We start from the raw sequence: 18,951 nt of genomic DNA, 5'->3' as shown, positions 1-18,951 counted from the left end.
GGGTCATAGATTTTACTGCAAAATTTGGTGATGGGGCGCCAAAACCAGTTTGGCTCGGTGAATAGAGCATTAGCCTGCAGACTGAAGGTCCCAGGTTCGATTCCAGTCAAGGGCATGTGCCTTGGTTGTGGGAACATCCCCAGTGGGAAGTGTGCAGGAGGCAGCTGATCGATATTTCTCTCATCGATGTTTCTATCCCTCTCCCTTCCTCTCTGTAAAAAAAATCAATAAAAAATATTTTTTTTTTTTTTAAATTTGGTTATGGGCTATCCTGGATCCTACTGGAAAAATGATGAAATATAGGGCAGCCACATACCAGGCAATCCAAAGAACTCTGCATGCTCACATGCCTGGCTTCAGCGTTTCAGTAAGTAATCCTCTCCTATCACGAGATTACAGCCCAGGGAAACCATCCCAGGGATCATCTTTGTGGGAAAGGGGCAACCAACGCTCCTCACCTGTCTGGAGCGTGACCTCCTCGGCCGCTCTCCTGGCCACGGCCGCAGAGCACTTGTTCATCCGGTAGACCTAGCACAGAACTGCAAACATTAGCCCAGCGGTCGGCAAACTCATCAGTCAACAGAGCCAAATATCAACAGCACAACGATGGAAATTTCTTTGGAGAGCCACATTTTTTAAACTTAAACTTCTAATGCCACTTCTTCCAAATAGACTCGCCCAGGCCGTGGTGTTTTGTGGAAGAGCCACACTCAAGGGGCCAAAGAGCCATCTGTGGCTTGCGAGCCGCGGTTTGCCGACCACGGCGTTAGCCTGTCCTTTTTCTCCACATGCAGAACAAGGAACGCAAGACCTTCTAAAACCCAATGTCACTCACAGTAGGGAAATGGGGAGTGAATTAATCTGAGTTTCTGAATGAAATCCTGGCCAAGAAGGCCCATCGGTGACCCCAGCCTGAAAGGCCAGAATCTTTGGAAACTGCTTGTGGTTCTTCCCCCAAAGCCATGAGTGAGGCGGCAGAAGGACCATCTCTGGACCTCTGACATGGCAGAGAATAAGCTGGTGTCGCTCAACAGATTTTCAAAGATTTTCAAAAAAGAATAGCGTGGATTGCGGCTTCAGCGTTTGGACAGGATTAAGCCTCAGATTGACTTGTGACAAAACCACATACAAGTCCCAGCTTGGAGGGCAAAGCCCTCCCAGCACAATTAGAGCCAAAAAGCTGTGGTTGTAAGCTCAGCCTTATAGTTTGACTCAGCAGGGAAGTGGGCTGTGGGGTGTGGTGGGGGATGGGGAGTGGGAGTGCAGCAAATGCTGCCTAAAGAAAGCTTGATGGAGTTCAGAGAATGGCAACAAGAGGAAAGAAGCAGATTTGAAACTCGACAGAACATTGCAAACGTCTTGTCCTTGTTTTGCTTTGTGTGATCTGACTGTAAAATAGAGCTTCGGCTTACAGGGTGTGTCCCTGTTTCCTCATCCAGGCACAGTGATCCACCTGGCCCCAACTGTATTCTCTCGTCTGTTTTCTTTAATCCTTCACCGCCCCTCCTCAGGTTCACTCCTGGCCAGGCTGGACGCGGTTCAAATACTAATGAGAAAGTCCTGGCTCAGCTCGCCACTGTCAGCCCTTTATCAATAGTCACTGTATAATAAGTATCATTTTTATTTGATTGTTACTTGCCCATAAAAGAAGCCAGATGGGAAATGAACGGGCTGCTATGTTCATAAGCGGAAGAGTCAAACCATTTCCCTGAGTGCAAACTACAGATAACTAGGCATTTGCTTCCGGTGCTCGTCTCACTAGCAACCAGCCATGTGACAAACACTCACAAACACCTTCGTTGTGAAGGAAGGCGGATGTCTCACCAGGTGCTCGAGGCCATAGTCGGCTTGGGCAACACAAGTGCTGCTGAAAGTGTTTGTTTCAATGATGTCAGCCCCAGCCAGCAAGTAATCCTGCAACGAGACAGGAATGTCAAGGCCGAGTTTTAGAATCCCTGTCCCCCAACAACAAACATGCCTTTTCAACATCATCACCCCCAAACAGCCTCTAAGCCTAAGACATTGCACTAAAGGCCAGAGACGCAAACAGATGTGAGACTTGCACAGAAAGAAAGAGCTTGGCCCAGTAGATAGAGCATCCACCTGGGGACTGAAGAAGGGTCGTGGGTTCCATTCCAGTCAAGAGCACATGCCCTGGTTGCAAGCTCGATCCCCAGTAGGGGGCGTGCAGGAGGCAACTGGTCAATGATTCTCATCATTGATGTTTCTATTTCTCTTTCTGAAATCAATAAAAATGTATTCTAAGAAAATAACTAGCCAAAACCAGTTTGGCTCAATGGATAGAGCATCGGCTTGGGGACTGAAGGGTCCCGGGTTTGATTCCGGTCAAGGGCATGTACCTTGGTTGTGGGCATATCCCCAGTAGGGGGTGTGCAAGAGGCGGCTGATCGGTGACTCTCTCTCATTGATGTTTCTAACTCTCTATCTCTCTCCCTTCCTCTCTGTAAAAAATCAATAAAATACATTTAAAAAAAAAAAAAGAAAATAACTAGACCCAGAATTTGACCTCAGACAAGTTCACACAGTTTTGAGAGCTGTGTCACGTGTCTGTATCCTCCAGAGCACCCAGCACAGCGTTCCACCCCGAGGACAGGCTGGAAGGGCCCGCGCCGGGTGACAGGTTACCTTATGGATCTGATAAATGATTTCCGGCTGAGTTATGCTCAGGATGTCGTTGTTGCCTTTCAGCGGCAGGGCGTGATCCTTAAACTCCTGGCCTCGGAAGTCCTCTTCGCTCAGCGTGTGCCGCTGGATCATGGTCCCCATCCCGCCATCCAGGACCATGATCCTCTCCCGCAGGACGGCCTCGATCTCGTCCCGCAGGGTTCTCTTCACGCCTGCTTTGAAGAAAAGGGACCTGTGACTTTAAAAACTGAAAGGTGCCAAGACCGGTGTGGCTCAGTGGATAGAGTGTCGGCCTTCGGACTGGGGGTGGTTCCAGGTCCCATTCCGATCAAGGGCATGCACCTTGGTTGCGGGCACATCCCTAGTGGAAGGTGTGCAGGAGGCAGCTGATCCATGTTTCTAATTCTCAATCTCTCTCCCTTCCTCTCTGTAAAAAAATCAATATATAAAAAAATGAAAAATGAAAGGGGATCATGTGATATTTATCTCTGACTTATTTCACTTAGCATAAAGCTCTCCAGCTCCATGCAGGCTGTTGCAAAGGGTAGGAGTTCCTTCTCTTTTACAGCAGCGTGGTATTCCATTGAGAGATCAACCAAAAGACTGTATGCGTGCCTATAAGCATAACGGATGGGCAGAGATAGCAGGGGGGTGTGGGCATGTATGAGAATGGGGAGGGGGGGCAACGGGGGATATGGGCACATATATAATACCTTCATCAATAAAAAGAGTCAATTATAAAATGAAAGAGGGAAAAAGACCTGTGGAGAGAGGGTGCAGAGTCCTTTATAACCATTCACAACAGGGAGTAAGCAGGGCTCATATAAAAGATGTGCTCATAGCTCCACGGCACGTTAGAAAAATGCCGCCCAAAAACTTTTCCACTGAGTTATGACCACGCCTAATGCAACGGAAGATGAACACCGCGCAAACGCACGGGGGAAGCACGGGAGAGGAGGACCCGGTGGGGAGGGAGGGGGACAACGGGGTGCCTACAGGGTGCCGGCGGGAAAAAGCGGGGTGCGAGCGGGGGAGGACGGGAGCCGGAGGGGAGAACCGGTTGGTGGCGGGAAAGAACGGGGTGCTGGAGGGGAGATGGACACGGGGTGCGGGCGGGAACCGGAGAGAGGACGGGGTGCCGGAGGGGAGGACTGGGTGCCGGCGGGGCGGGAAGGGGTGCCGGCGGGGAGGCCGGGGAGACACGTGGGCGCCCTGGCGGCTGCTCCGAAGCCCACGGGCGCCGCCGTCTCCCACGGGAACCCCGCGGGGCGTCATGGGTGCAAGTAGCCCCGCGCCCCGGAGCCCCCAGCGCGCGTCAGGCGGCCCCGCGACCGGGATGAGCCGAGCGTTACCCGCGGGCGCGCGCTCCTGCGGCGCCGGTGACATGCCGCCGGGCCCGCTCCTCCGCCTCGGGCGCGGGACGCAGCAGGGCGGCCTCCACAGCGGACGGCGGGGGGCGACACCGGCCAGCGCGGGGCGCGCCACGGAGCCGGGGGCCCGGGAGCCGCGGACGTGGCGCCGGTGACAACAACGTGCGTGTGGGAACCGGCCGCCCCGGGGCGGTGTTTCTGTCGCAGCCGATCTCCCACGCGGAGCTCCCGCCCCGGGGCTGTGATTGGTCCGTGCGAGCTCTGCGCGGCCGCATTGGCTGTCGGTCTCAACCAATCGGCTGAGGCTCGCCCCAGGGGTCTCTGGGAAATGTAGTCCTGTCCTGCGCACCTCCGCACTGGGATCCGGAAGTGCAGCCGCGTGGGCTGTGTTGGAGCGGACACTAGCTCCACGCTGTTGGCCCCGCAATGCTGACCCCGCGCTCCTGACCCCCTCACTGCTCGTCTCCCCACTGTGTGCAGCTCAGAGCTGGGGCTTGAGTGGAAGGCCAGGCGGTATGACCCACTGGTGCTGGGCGGGATGCGTGTAAGGCCACTTATAGACAGAAAGCATTGACTGAGTCCTACTGTGTGTAATAATCGAGCTCACATAACAGTGACAGCAAAGGCAGAGATTGGGGTGCTGCACCTACAAACCAAGGAACTGGGGATTGCCGGCAAACATCAGAAGCGAGGAGACACTGGAGATTCTCCCCTGTAGATGTCAGAGGGAGAAAGGACGTGGTGACACCTTCGTTTTGGACTTCTAGTTCCCACGCCTGTCAGACCATACGTTGTTGTTGTTTGAGGCCACCCATTTAGGGCTACTTGGTTTCAGTAGCGCTTGGAAATTACAAATGCATCTGTAGTGTGGATGGGAACCCTGCAAAAAAGCCTCCCCTCTCTCTGTGGGAGAGTCTGTTAATTTATTTTGGTGATAATCTGCTAGCCCACTCCCACCCTCACCTTCACCCTCACCCTCACTCAGCTCATCCCACACAAACCCACTGTGTAGAAATAAGACCTTCAGATAACTGGGGCTTTTGTTGCTAATTCTCACCCCAGGATACTTTTTCCATTGATTTGTAGAGAGGGGGAGAGACAGAAACACTGATGTGAGAAACACATCGATTGGCTGCCTCCTGCATGTGCCCTCACCAAGGCCAGGGATTGAACCTGCATGATACATGCCCTTGACCAGAATGGAATCTAACCTGCAACCCTTCGGTCTGCAGCCAAACTGGCAAGGCCAACTAGATCAACCTTAATTCCTCATCCCAAATTTACCTCCTACCCAACCGGCTGTTTCTAATTCTTTTTTTTTTTTAACTTCAGAGAAGAAGAAACAAGGGGGATGTGCGAGTACCCCAGGTTGGGCTGCCAGTGTATACCCCCCATGCCCCACCTGGTTCAGGTTCAGGGTTCAGGTTCTGGAGGAAGCCGCACACAAACGAAAGAGACTAGACAAGAAAATATTAATTTGGGAATTGGGGGCCCTTTAATTGAGGTTATAGCCCTTGGGCAGGCAATTCCAGTAACAGCTCGATGATAGCCCATCAGCAAGGACCACTTAAGACTAAAAGGTGGGAGTTGCTTCAGCTCCCTTTGTCTCCACCAGACAGTGGGTGTATGGCTCTGACCCTTACCAGAGCCTCAAGGTTGACCAGCCTTCCGGGTTCCTTGTCCACTCCCCCTGCTAGTGAGGGGCAATGGGCGGCTTCCAATAGGAGAGAGTGATAGAAACATCACTGATGAGAGAGAATCATTGATTGGCTGCCTCCTGCACGCCCTACTGAAGTTATCAAGTCTGCAACCCAGGTATGTGCCCTTGACTGGAATTGAACCCAGGACCCTTCAATCTATAGGCCGATGCTCTATCCACTGAGCAAAACCAGCTCGGGCCAGTTTCTAACTCTTTATGGCTGGCAAATAGTTACCCAAAGGAGAGTTTTTAAATATGATGGCAATTTTAAGTAAGGAAGTTTGCGGTTAACCAAAGAAACGAGCTATTTGAAGGAAAAAAAAAAAAAAAAGCATGGATTCTTTCTCTTTTATAAATTAAGTTTAATTGATAATTCAGCTTCAGAAATAAAAATAACTTCTAAGATGAGAGTATAAACATGTTTATTAAGTGGTTTTTCAGAGTTTATCTCCTTTCTTCGTGTATTAGCAGAGAGTACTGATCTAGTCTCTTGCCTGAATATTGTAAAGCAATGAACATTTTAGGCAGCTGAGCCACCTGCACGCATCCTAAAACACCCCAAGTTCCCCTCGTGGCTTCAGAGGCAGAACGACTTCCCAGTTTTTCCTTAATGTTTATGGCTGGAATATAGCACCTGCTGGAAGGAAAGAGTCAGTTCCTCTAAGTATCGCCCAAAGTGTTTAGCGTTACACACGGGGGCTTGGGTGTTTCTTAACTTGCTATCTACTAACTACTTAATAAAAGGAAGCAGATTAAATGAAAGGGTTCTACATGGGCCAATGCAGTCAAAGAATGAGGTTGCCGAACAGGTATGAAGGGAAAATATCACGTTTTCAAAATATCACCGTTTCCACCAAGAATCGGAGAAAGCAGACGGTGGGTAACGGGCACATGGCTGCTCCTCTAGCAACGCCTGAATTGCTGTTTGCAAACAGTTTTTGTTTGTTTATAGTCCCTTTCCTGATCATTAAGGGCTCAGATGTAAACAGAATTCCTGCCTTCTTCTCTACAAGCTGTCCGCAGGGTGGGAAAACAGAGGGGGGAGTTATAGCATAAGGCAGCCCACACATGGGAACAGATGAACATTCGGGAGATCAGAGGATGCTGGGAGCGTGGGGTGTCTGTCCTCTGTGGCGGGGCATCAGGTGTGGGGAGAGCCAGACCCAGGGCTCGGCACCCAATCACAGTGGTGACCGCGCACTGAGTGCCGACAAAAAACGTCTAGTCGCTCCTACTACTCAGATGCATTCCCCCAAATAGGTAAGGTCTGCGATGCAAGCCGTTACCTCTACGGCTGCTAAGAATGAGTCCTTCCCTGCTAACAACCTTCTGACCAGGTCAGAAAGCCGAGGGCGTAAAGAAGTGCGGCCTGGTGAGCAATCTGGGTGCCTGTCTCTGACCCATGACCTGTGATAAACTATTGCTACGGAAACCTGTTTATTTAAAAACAAAAACAAAAAACAGAGCACTTACCTACAAGTCCTCTCCCCCAAACCTGTGCTACCAAGCTCTAGGAAACGCACAGAAACCTGGACTCGATTCATAATCCTAACACATTCGTTTCCCCTAGCGACTACGTCTTCCTCTCTGGCAAGCAGACCGGCTTCTGTGATTCCTGAGGTCTCTGCTTTGGACGGTAAATAAGGCAATGAAACCCACTACCTCGACTGCAAAGTCCTAAACGACGGCGAGCTGACTAGAAACTCTACTTCAAAGGTTTTAAGTTCTAAAGATATTTGGGGTCGTCTGGTTCCATTCCATGTAAGATCCGTTTCTCCATATTAAGTTCAACTAAAGAAACGATAGTACTTAATTAAATATTGCTAATCTTTGGATGAGAAGGTAGGACACGAATATCCTTGAAAACATTCCCCTCGCGGTAATCACGTAAGCCTACTTAAGGAATATTTTTAAAGATATCAAACATTTACCGGATTTTTTCTCCCTGGCCTCGAATCTTGGGTATTTGGGAATTTCCCCATTTTGTACTTTTCTTCCGTCCCTCGATCCTCCTCATTTCATACTACTCAGGGAATTTGCTTTGTTTGAGCAGAGAAACAAACCAAAAAACCCTGATATTCCATTGCGTTTAGCTAACAATTCCGAAACAGAGAAACCTACTGATGAAGCACACTAACCCTCGCCCCGTCCCTTCCCTCAGCCGAGCTCTTCCAGGTCTCTCCCTGCCGCGGGCGGCTGGCCGGCGTGGGGCTCACAGGTCGCTCTCCCCGTAGAGGGCGGAGGAGAAGGCCGCGTAGTCCAGGGCGCCGGGCACCGCGCCGGGGCCCTTGTAGGCGGGCATGCGGCCCAGGCAGTACTGCGCCTGGTCCGGGGGCAGCTCCCGCCGCAGCTCCTCCGCCAGGATGTAGGGCTGCAAGAGACAGAGAGGGGTTAGCAGGGGAGCTGGGAAACCCTGCAGCAGCTGTGCTCCTGCTGATGCACAGCCGGCGTCTGTTCCGTTTTAAAAAAAAGGATCCAGCCCTCACTGGTGTGGCTCAGTGTCTGGAGCATCAGCCTGCGGACTGAAAGGTCCCGGGTTCGATTCCAGTCAAGGGCATGTACCTTGGTTGCGGGCACATCCCCAGTAGGGGGTGTGCAAGAGGCGGCTGATCAATGATTCTCTCTCATCGATGTTTCTAACTCTCTATCCTTCTCTCTTCCTCTCTGTAAAAACTCAATAAAATATATTTAAAAATAAAAAGATAAAAATAAATAAATAAAAAAGGATACAGCCCTCACTGGTTTGGCTCAGTGTCTGGAGCATCAATCAGCCTGCAGACTGAACGGTCCTGGGTTCAATTCTAGTCAAGGCCACATGCCCGGGTTGCGGTCTTGATCCCCAGTAGGGGGGTGTGCAGGAGGCGGCCGATCAATGATTCTCTGTCATCATTGATGTTTCTATCTCCCTCTCCCTCTCTGAAATCAGTAAGAATATATATTTTTAAAAAATAATAATAAAAAATAAAAAGGGTTAAAGGCAGGTCATCTAATGGGCCTGGTACCTGCAGACCAAGCTTACACCGAAGACCACACCTGCAGGGTGGTTGGTCTCCCAATGGGAGCGTGGCTACCAGTATTTCTCAAACGGAGCCACAGGGGGAGGAATAAATACTGTGACCTCAAGTTTGCTAGCTGAACCAATAAAACACACATAAAAAAAATTTTTTTAAACCTACAAAGTACACACTCTTGGTTCCTTGTTTAAAACTCACTGTGAGGCCCACGCACAAATTTCAGGAGCAGAATGTGTTTTTTTCTGTTCTGGGTGAACACCTGGTTTCTTTCTTTCTCTCTCTCTTTCTTCTTCTTCTTCTTCTTTTTTTTTTTTTTTATGTTTTTAATGATTTGAGAAAGAGAGGAAGGGAGAGGGATAGAGAGAAAGAAACATCGCTGAGAGAGGACCATTGATCGGCTGCCTCCTGCGCATCCCCCACTGGGGGCGGAGCCCACAATCCGGGCTTGTGACCTGGCCAGGAATCGAACTGGCGACCTCTTGGTTCATGGGTTGATGCTCCACCACAGAGCCACCCCAGCTTTCTGAGAGCAATGCCGATGTGGCACAGGCACTGCGTCCACTTTCTGCTCTCAGGAGGAAAGTGCAGAAGGGGAGGAAGCGGGCAGGGCAGACCTTGTCGGACGCCAGGATGCGGAAGGAGGCGATGACCTGCTCCGCGGTGTCGGTGTCGGCCGTCTCTCTGGTCATGAAGTCGATGAAGGACTGGAAGGTGACGGTGCCCTGCCCGTTGGGATCCACCAGGGTCATGATGCGGGCAAACTCGGCTTCACCCTGCGGCGAGGGGGCAAGGACACGCTGGCCTCGAGCGCACACGGCCATGCACAGAGCCAGTCTGCGGCTCTCACCTGCGGCCCCCGGGGCCTCTGGGGGTGAACACGTAAGTGTCCCCGCATCCCCTCAGCCCAGTGACTGTCACAGCAGCTGTGGCTGCACGTCTGAGGCTCCCGATGGTCAGAATTCCCGCCCCCTGAGACCCACGCTCCTGCAGGCCCGAACTGAAGACTTCAGCCGAAACCGGTGTTCAACAAAGCGTCCCCTCGGGAAAACCTCCGCGTCCGCTCACCAGGTCGTAGCCCATGGAGATCAGGCAGGCTCTGAAGTCCTCGTGGTCCATCAGGCCGTTCTTCCTCTGCCGACAGATACACAGAGAAGCCGGGAGTCAGAGGCAGAGGGGCGACTCTGCTCGGCCCGAGGAACGAAGCCCAGGAGGACAGGGGACACTGAGCTGGCCGAGGGGACTGTCAAGGTCATCACCGACTCACAGGAAGACCAGCGCCAACCCAGGGACGTTACACAATGGGAAAGAAGGAGCGTGTGTGTGTGTGTGTGTGTGTGTGTGTGTGCGCGCGTGTGTGTGAGTGTGTGAGTATGTGTGTGTGAGTGTGAGTGTGTGTGTGTGTGTGTGTGTGTGTGTGTGTGTGAGTGTGTGTGTGTGTGTGTGAGTGTGTGTGTGTGTGTGGAGGGGGAGGGGGAGAGTGACAACTGGCAAGAGAGAGCTCGAGGGGGAGGTACCCGGTCGAAGTGGTTGAAGGAGGCTCTGAACTCATTCATCTGCTCCTGGGTGATGCCCTTGGCGTCCCGCGTCAGGATCTGCGTCTCCACCTCGTTGATGGTCCTGGCGATGGTGGTCAGCAGCAGCTCCCAGCCCACGCGGATGTGCTGCCGGGAGGGAGGGGCCGTCAGCTCCGGGGCTTCCGGCGCCTCAGCCTGGCCTCCCCGGCTGACTCCCGCGCCCTACACTGCTTCTCCGCACTCGCCCGCTTTCTGCAAGAGTCTGTAGTAGGCCGAAACCGGTTTGGCTCAATGGATAGAGCATCGGCTTGGGGAATGAAGGGTCCCAGGTTTGATGCCGGTCAAGGGCATGGACCTTGATTGCCGGCATATCCCCAGTGGGGGGTGTGCAGGAGGCAGCTGATCGATGACTCTCTCTAATCAATGTTTCTGGCTCTATCTCTCTCCCTTCCTCTCTGTACAAAATCAATAAAATATATTTAAGTAAAAAAAAAAAAAAAGAGTCTGTAGTGGGACGTGCTCAGAAGCAAGGGCAGGATTCTAGCAGTGACATCTGCAGGTAAAACATACAATGCAGTCCCTTTGTCACTAGAAATATCTCTCCCGGTCACAGGAAAGGAGGGCCCCGGATGACCCCACGGGCTCCCAGGGAGATGGGACTGGCCAGCTGGGGGAACAGGGTGCTGGGCCCTCTCTCTCAGGCTGTGACGGTGCCGCTGCTCATGGTGCAGCCCGCTGGGGCTCACAGCCTTTCCTCTTTTTAATATGTTTTTTCTGGTCTCACAGAGGAAGGGAGAGGGAGAGAGAGGTAGAAACATCAATGATGAGAGAGAATCATTTATCAGCCGCCTCCTGCAGGCCCTCGACTGGAGATAGAGCCCGCCATCTGGGCATGTGCCCTGGCCGGGAATCTAAAGGTGACCTCCTGGTTCCCAAGTCGACGCTCAACCACTGAGCCACACCGGGCAGGCTGGGTCACAAGCCTTTTCACAAACGTGGAGGAAAGACTAAGAGATCTCCACCTCCCGCATTTGCAGGACTCCACAGGAACCAAAGCGCAGGCGTGGGTGAGACCCCTGAGTGAGCCGGTGTCAGCCAGGGAGGCTCAGGAGAGGGGCGGGGGGCGGGGACCGGAGGAGAGGGGGCAGGCACCTCCATGGTGTAGTTGGTGTGCTTGTTGTCGAAGACCAGGGCCTCCTGGATGAGCTGGTGGTCGCCCTCCAGCTTGTCGATGTTGTTCTTGTAGTTGATGATGTTGTGCTCGTACTGCTTCAGCTGGTTCATCTGGTCCTCCAGCGCCCCCGTGATCTGGATGGAGCTGCGGGCGATCTCCTGGGCACGGGCATAGCGGGGAGCAGTGAGCAGGTCCGCCCGCGCCCTGCCCCCCCCCCCACAGGAGAAAGCTGGGGGGCACCAACTGCCCTACCTCCATCTTGTTCTGGATCCAGGGCCCGATGGCGTTGGCCTGGGCGGCGAACTGGCGGCGCAGGCGCTCGTTGGCGTGCTGGCGGGCCAGCTCCTCCTGCAGGGACTGGTCGCGGATGGGCACCAGCTGCTTCACCTGTCCGGGCCCGAGGGCAGAGGGGTTAGAGGCCAGTTTGGGTGCAATGGGAGCGACTGAGAGATGAGGTGCTGGCCCAAAGTGTGTGTGGTAGGGGGAGCGGAGTGGGGGTCACGGGGAGAGGAGAGGGAGTCCCGAATGTGAGACTGAAGGGAGAGAGCTCGTTCTAGCTTTGACTGCCACCCATGGCTGCTGAAGACTGGGTGGGTGTCAGGGACACTGGGCTGGGGGTGTGGGTGTCAGGGACGCTAAGCTGGGGGTGTGGGTGTCAGGGACGCTGGGCTGGGGGGGGGTGTATGAGGGACACTGGGCTGGGGGTGTGTGTATGAGGGACACTGGGCTGGGGGTGTGTGTGTCAGGGACACTGGGCTGGGGGGGTGGGTGTCAGGGACACTGGGCTGGGGGTGTGAGTGTCAGGGACACTGAGCTGGGGATGTGGGTGTCAGGGACACTGGGCTGGGGGGGTGTGGGTGTCAGGGACACTGGGCTGGGGGGGGTGTGGGTGTCAGGGACACTGGGCTGGGGATGTGGGTGTCAGGGACACTGGGCTGGGGGGGTGGGTGTCAGGGACACTGGGCTGGGGATGTGGGTGTCAGGGACACTGGGCTGGGGGGGGGTGTGGGTGTCAGGGACACTGGGCTGGGTGGAAACAGTGCTGGATTTTAGCCACGAAAATAAAGTTTTCTTAAGAATGAGAAAAAAAAGGATCAAATAATCCTATTTTCACTATCACCGGATTTGAAACAGTCCCAGAAACAGCTTCCTAAGCAATTTTCTGAACTGAAAAGCCACTCCACATGGGGGACATGCTCATCCCGTATTCTGAAAATTCTTGAATGGCAGGCCGACGGCACCCCCTTTTGAGCTGTGGTCTTAAAACAGTTCCCCTTGTGGTCTTAGTGTCAGGTTTTCCTTAAGGAAGAGTCACCTCTACTTTCCTTACAAGCCCCAGAAGCTGCTGAACGGCGTTTAAGAAGTTAGCGTATTTTGTCGGTGACGTTTGGGGTAAACGATGCAGAATGAGGCGGTCACTCTCCCTGCCGGGTTTTACGTCCGCCCGCAGCCTCGGCCTCACCCCGCCGCCCACCTTGTCCCACTTGTTCCGCAGCTCGTCCATGGTGACGGTGCTGTAGGGGTTGCTGGAGCTGATTCGGATGTTGTAGCTCTGGATGACCTTCTCCACCTCGTTCTGGATGGCCATGATGGACTGCCGCTCGCCGTCCGCCTCGGGCAGCGTGGCCTTGAACTGCTCGTGGGCCGTGATCAGACTCTGGCCAGAGACACAAGTGGGAAAACAGATCGTATGCACAGTGTTCCTGTCTGCACACGCATGAATGCCCTTTTTGTTCTGTTAATCCTCACCCACGGAAGGATACTTTTCGTTGATTTTTAGAGAGATGGGAAGGGAGGGGGAGAGACAGACAGAGAGAAACATCTGTATGTGCAAGACACATGGATATGGTCGCCTCCTGCACCCACCCCGACTGTGACCGGGGATCAAGCCTGCAACTAAGGTACGTTCCCTTCACTGGAATCAAACCTGGGACCCTTCAGTCTGCGGGCTGATGCTCTAGCCACCGAGCCAAACCGGCCAGGGCCATGAATGCCTTTCTTATACTGCAGGGATCTCTGGGGGAAAACAAATCTGAATGTTTCAGAAAAGCTATCTTGGGCATAAAAGTAAAGTTCTTTGAGATGGGAAAAAAACACACAGAAAGATATCATGGTGACTAATCAAAGGCTACAAAACCAAAGTCTTCAAAGACAATGTTCCCTTTTTTATTGGCTTCCATCATTCCCACCCCCAGCTTTTGTGTAGGTCTCTCTCTCCCCCGAGGGCAGAGCTTAACTTGGCTGCCATTTCTGAGGCTGGTGTTGACCTCTGACACCCGGTGATGACCTCTGACACCCGGTGTTGACCTCTGACACCCGGTATTGACCTCTGGCACCCGGTGTTGACCTCTGACACTCGGTATTGACCTCTGACACCCGGTGTTGACCTCTGACACCCGGTGTTGACCTCTGACGCCCCACAGAGGAGCCAGCACTGCTGCCCTCACCCCTGCAGACCCTCCCCGCCCCCCAAAGCACGCCCATCACTGCCCAAGGGGAAAAGGCACCGAGGCCAACTCTCTCCCTGAGGCACCGTCAGCCTGACCCAGCAGCAGCCCTTCGGGACAAAGCTCACGCTGCCGCGGGGGCCGCCGGCCGCTACCTGGATCTCCTCGATGCTGTGCACGATGAACATGTCCTGCAGGTCCTCCATGGCGCCCTCCATCCAGTTGTTGAACGGGGCCGCTCTCTTGGCAAACTCCAGGTGCAGCTGGTCGATGGTCTCCAGCAACTTCTCGGTTCTCTGGAGATTGCACAGAAAGAAGCAGGCGCGATCACAGATTCAATAATAATTTTTTTTTAAAGTCTGAAAATGTGCACATGCATTCCAGAGCCACACACGATCCCCTGACATTCTGGGAATGACAGCGTTCCTGCCGTTAGCGTGTCTACACACAGGATTAACCGCCATTCCCATAAACAGGCTGAGCCCCCGCCTCTCTGCACTGTCTTCTCTAAGAAGGGTTTGATGACATCCAAAACAGCCTGGTTTGGCCCTAGCTGGTCTGGCTCAGTGGACAGAGCCTTGGCCCGTGGATTGAAGGGTCCCAGGTTCGATTCCCGGTCAGGGCACATGCCTGGGTTGCAGGCTCAATCCCCAGTAGGCAATCGTGCGGGAGGCAGCCAATCAGTGATGCTCTTAATCACTGATGTTTCTCTCTCTGTCTCTCTCTCTCTCTCCCTCCCTGAAATCAATGAAAATATATTTAAAAATAAAAAACAACAACAACAAAATAGCGTGGTTTAAAGTACTTAAGTAATCCACATCACCTTTTTGAAAACCGAGACGCCTTGCTTTGTAAGTCAGAAGTGATTGCCTAACCACGTGACATAACTGAAAATTCAGGGAAGCTTAAGAGAGATGCCTTTCCGAAAGTCCCCACCTCGTGGAGCAAGGAGGACTACAGGTTGTTCTTTTACTTTATATTTTTAAAATATATTTGCATTGATTTCAGAGAGGAAAAGAGAGGGAGATACACCGTAGAAACATCAATGATGACAGAGCATCATTGACCAGCTGCCTCCTACAGACACCACACTAGGGATCAAGCCCACAACGAGGTCCCTAACTGGGAATCAAACCATGACCTCCTGGTTCATAGGTCAACGCTCAACCACTGAGCCACACCAGCCGGGCCCCCTGATTTTTTTTTTTTTTTTTAAGATCCGAAGTGCACTGCCCTGCTGTGTGGATAAAATATAAAACTCCCAACTTCTCCTTTCCCTCTTTTTCCTACTTTCCCTCCTCTCTTCGCAGGCTGCTTGCACTGGACAGTCTGTTTTGTCTCATACACATAACAACACCAAAAAGCAAGAGTCAGCGACAGGGCCTTCGGGAAGAGCCTGGGTTCCAGGACCCGGGGGGCGTGGAGCCCTCACCTCGAGGGCCTCCCTCCGCTTCTGCGTGAGCGTCCCCAGCCGGTCCCACTGGTCACAGATCTTCTGGCACCGGTCGTTGACGTTCACCGCGTCGTGGTAGTCCAGCTCGCTGTTGGAAGTGAAGACAGAGGTTAGCTGTCCCGGACGACGGCAAGAGAAACGAGTCCAAATAAAAAGATCACATATATGTTCTTAAAAGGCCTGACAGAACTGGCAGGCATTTCGGCGTTTTGTTAGTCACAGGACGAGCCGAAGCCGGTTTGGCTCAGTGGATAGATAGAGCGTCGTCTGCGGACTGAAGGGTCCCAGGTTCGATTCCGGTCAAGGGCATGGACCTTGGTTGCGGGCACATCCTCGGTAGGGGGTGTGCAGGAGGCAGCTGGTCGATGTTTCTCTCTCATCGACGTTTCTAGCTCTCTATCTCTCTCCCTTTCTCTCTGTTAAAAATCAATAAAATATATATTTTTTAAAAAAATTGTCACAGGACGCATCCCACCCCAGATTCCTCCAGCTTCGCTCTCCCTAAAAGGAAGGCCGGGCCGGACTCCTCCCTGGGAAGGCTCCGGGGAGCCCTTCCCCCGTCCCCGCGCCCACGGGAGGGGGTGTCCACAGCCGCACGCACTTGAGCTCCTGTGCGATGGCCGCGATCTGCTCCACGCGGTCCTGGTGGGCCGCCAGGTCGCTCTCGAAGGCCTCGTGCTTCCGCAGCAGGGCCCGCACCTCCGTCAGCGTCGCCGACTCGTAATCCTTCTGCAGCAAGACCTGCTCTTTGCCTGCAAAGGTTGGCACAGGCGTGAGAACAGGCCCACGTCCCCCGGCAGCTCCTTGGTGCCTGGGAAGTCAGGGGATGAGCAGAGATCCTTTGCTCGGGGCGGAGTCATCAGCTGCCCCTGAGGCTCAAACCCGGGCCCGCCAGGCCGCTCACCGTAGGCCCAGGTCTCGTGGGTGGACGCCTTCTGCCGGAACTTCTCGGCCAGGTGCTCCACGCGCTCCAGCCTCCGGATCTCGTTCAGCAGCCACTCCTCGTAGCCCTTCTCCGCCTGCTCCAGCCGCTGCCAGGCCCCAGCGATGTCCTGGGGGGTGGGGGCAGGAGGGGGTGGCAAGGACAGGGCAGGCCTGGCGGTTACACCCGGGCCTCCTGGACACCCATGAGCCCCTCCACTTCTCGGCTAATGGCGTTTCCTTCCCTGCCAGGATCGGCTGCCTCCTGCACGCCCCACGCTGGGGATCGAACCCGCAACCCAAGCCTAGGGACCTGCCCATGCATGAATTTTGTGCACCGGGTCTCTAGTGTGCGTGAGTGTGTGTGTGTGTGTGTGTGTGTGTGTGTGTAAGAATGACACCATGTTCATTAACTGAGACAACGATGAGGCGGGAGGAGGCCCGGCACTCACCGACACCATCTTGCCCTCAGAGGGCATGAAGGCCGGCCGGTTGCTGATGCGCAGCTTGGTCTGCAGGGTGTTGAAGTTGATCTCCAGCTGGCACTTCTCCTGCACCTTCGGGGGCTTGTGCTTCCGGCGGTAGTCCCGGAAGTCCTCCAGCTTCTTCTGCATGGCCTGCATGGTCTTCTCGGGGGCCCGGTTCTCCAGCCAGGGGATGGTGCGGCGGATCCACTCCAGGAGCTGTGCCCAAAACACACGCACACGGCTACAGATACCGCAAAACACCCCGCTTACAGCGACCTGACAACACAAAGACCTTGGGGGGAGGGGGTTAAAGGGGAGTAAAATGGGAGCTATCTGTAATACTATAATACCATCATCAATAAAAAAATATTTTTTTTTTTAAAAAGGGAGAGGGTGAACATAATATTCCTATAAAAACAGAAGTGTAAGGCCTCCCTCCCCCGAGGCGGCCACCAGCGGTCACCACACATCAGTGAAAACTCAGAGTCAGCACCAGTCATGTCTCACAAATGTGTGACAGTCACAGGAAACTCGGGGACCAGACACTAGCGGACAAACGCTGGATGGAGCTTTCAAATGAAACAAAAATTTAAAAAAAAAACAACAAAACAAAACAAAAAATCACCCGACATGGTGAAATGTGGTGAGAGAATGTAGCGAAGAAAAGTGGGTTCGATGTAAGCTCCAATCTAATGAATTCAGTTGCTAGACCAACTGTATTGTAAATCTGGGATGGATTCAACGTCAAAGTCTACTTCCATCTGATATCAAGTTTCTGGGGATAAAAGTGAAAATGGGAGTGAATGCCTGAGGACCGAGTGCATTGTTCTGAATCACCATCAAAGTCTTAGGAACGGGCTGCTCAAAAGCCACTTAGAAATGGCAGCAAATGCCCGGCTGGCGTGGCTCAGTGGTTAGTGTCGACCTACGAACCCCGAGGTCATGGTTCCATGCCTGGGGTTGTAAGCTCAGTCCCAAGCACGGGGCGTGCAGGAGGCAGCTGGCCAATGATTCCCTCTCATCATTGATGTTGCTCTCTCTCTCTCTCTCTCTCTCTCCATCTTCCTTCCTCTCTGAAATCAATAAAATATATATATATATATATATATATATATATATATATATATATATATGAAAACAAACATGCATGCCGCCCCTGAGCTCCAGGCTGGCTGCCAAGCCCATCAGGGCTGCCTCGGTGCCAATCATTACAATGCTTTCAGATGGACCACCCTGAGTTCAACTGCGCCTCCCTACGTTGATTCTGTCCGAGATGAAAAAAATGCAGAGAGAGAACGACATGGACCACCCGTGCTCCCCCTCTGGCCTCACCCCTCCGGGTGGGTGCGGACGGGGCCGTGGGTCCCCGTTTCCTTTACCTCACTCGCTAGCCTCTCATATTCTTCCATCAGCCTCTCATTCTCTTGATTCACAGCAAGAACCTTACATATTCTGTTAGCCGCTGTCTCGGCCTGTAAAACACAATAGGTCAACGGGACGGGCACACACGGAACGGAGCGTGAGAGGGACGGAGGGAGGGAGGGGTGTGGGGAGGGGGGGGGCGTGTGGGACCCGGCACACAGATTCCAGGTTAGGGTGGAGCCAGACGGAGGGTTAGGGCTGCTCGAGGCTATGGGTCGGTTCACACCTTTTTTGACAGTTTTCACACAGACTTAGAGGGCAGGCTGCATATACTGCAGGGAAAACGGGGAGATACCGTTAGTGTAAACACACGCTTTGTAAAACATCAAGCAAGTTAGTAACAGAAATACACGGGTGGAGGAAACCTATAACCCTGAATGTCTGTCTGAGCTCACTCCTCACGTGCTGACCTCGGGAATATGGGAGTCAGAACCCCTAAATAACATTAGCCTTTGGGTCCGGCCAGTGTGGCTCAGTGGTTGAGCATCGACCTATGAACCAGGAGATCATGGTTCAATTCCCTGTTAGGGCGCATGCCTGGGTTGTGGGTTTGATCCCTAGCAAGGCGGAGGCAGCCAATCAATGATCTCTCTCATCATGGATGTTTCTAAACTCTCTCCCTCTCCCTTCTTCTCTAAAACATATTAAAAAAACATTTTTTTTTAAAAAAAAGAGTATTGTGCCATCCGGGCCTCCAGGCCCCTAACACAAGCTGGTCTCCGGTTACCCTCACGTGCTGGGGATGGTCCTAGAGATGCAGCAGCACCATAGGCTTTGCCCATCCCTGTCTATCATATTTGCCACATTCAGACGCCATAGGTGAA

The 18,951-nt window shown here is 53.2% G+C and overlaps 2 protein-coding genes across 2 annotated transcripts in view; both read right to left on the bottom strand.

The window, feature by feature from the left end:
* Window positions 1-4,238, bottom strand: part of MTR (5-methyltetrahydrofolate-homocysteine methyltransferase) — a 37,383-nt gene extending 33,145 nt beyond the window's left edge. Inside the window, exons 1-4 of the mRNA XM_084868678.1 lie at window positions 3,999-4,238; window positions 2,647-2,858; window positions 1,825-1,914; window positions 459-528 (exon numbers count right to left, since the gene is read on the bottom strand). Of these exons, the coding sequence (XP_084724804.1) occupies window positions 459-528; window positions 1,825-1,914; window positions 2,647-2,858; window positions 3,999-4,032 (406 nt within the window). The 5' untranslated portion in view covers window positions 4,033-4,238. The remainder of the gene's footprint in view (window positions 1-458; window positions 529-1,824; window positions 1,915-2,646; window positions 2,859-3,998) is intronic.
* A 1,882-nt stretch (window positions 4,239-6,120) lies between these two features.
* The window catches only part of ACTN2 (actinin alpha 2), a 40,700-nt gene continuing 27,869 nt past the window's right edge, over window positions 6,121-18,951 (bottom strand). Inside the window, exons 9-21 of the mRNA XM_084868688.1 lie at window positions 18,085-18,177; window positions 16,691-16,921; window positions 16,222-16,369; window positions 15,919-16,069; window positions 15,297-15,405; window positions 14,020-14,160; window positions 12,892-13,074; window positions 11,670-11,804; window positions 11,396-11,575; window positions 10,244-10,390; window positions 9,795-9,860; window positions 9,344-9,502; window positions 6,121-8,086 (exon numbers count right to left, since the gene is read on the bottom strand). Coding sequence (XP_084724814.1) covers window positions 7,928-8,086; window positions 9,344-9,502; window positions 9,795-9,860; window positions 10,244-10,390; window positions 11,396-11,575; window positions 11,670-11,804; window positions 12,892-13,074; window positions 14,020-14,160; window positions 15,297-15,405; window positions 15,919-16,069; window positions 16,222-16,369; window positions 16,691-16,921; window positions 18,085-18,177 — 1,902 coding nt within the window. The 3' untranslated portion in view covers window positions 6,121-7,927. The remainder of the gene's footprint in view (window positions 8,087-9,343; window positions 9,503-9,794; window positions 9,861-10,243; window positions 10,391-11,395; window positions 11,576-11,669; window positions 11,805-12,891; window positions 13,075-14,019; window positions 14,161-15,296; window positions 15,406-15,918; window positions 16,070-16,221; window positions 16,370-16,690; window positions 16,922-18,084; window positions 18,178-18,951) is intronic.

This window comes from Pipistrellus hanaki (assembly GCF_964339955.1).
Source record: "Pipistrellus hanaki genome assembly, chromosome: 20".
NCBI classification, from domain to species: domain Eukaryota; kingdom Metazoa; phylum Chordata; class Mammalia; order Chiroptera; family Vespertilionidae; genus Pipistrellus; species Pipistrellus hanaki.
This window is presented reverse-complemented; position numbering and strand designations above follow the sequence as displayed.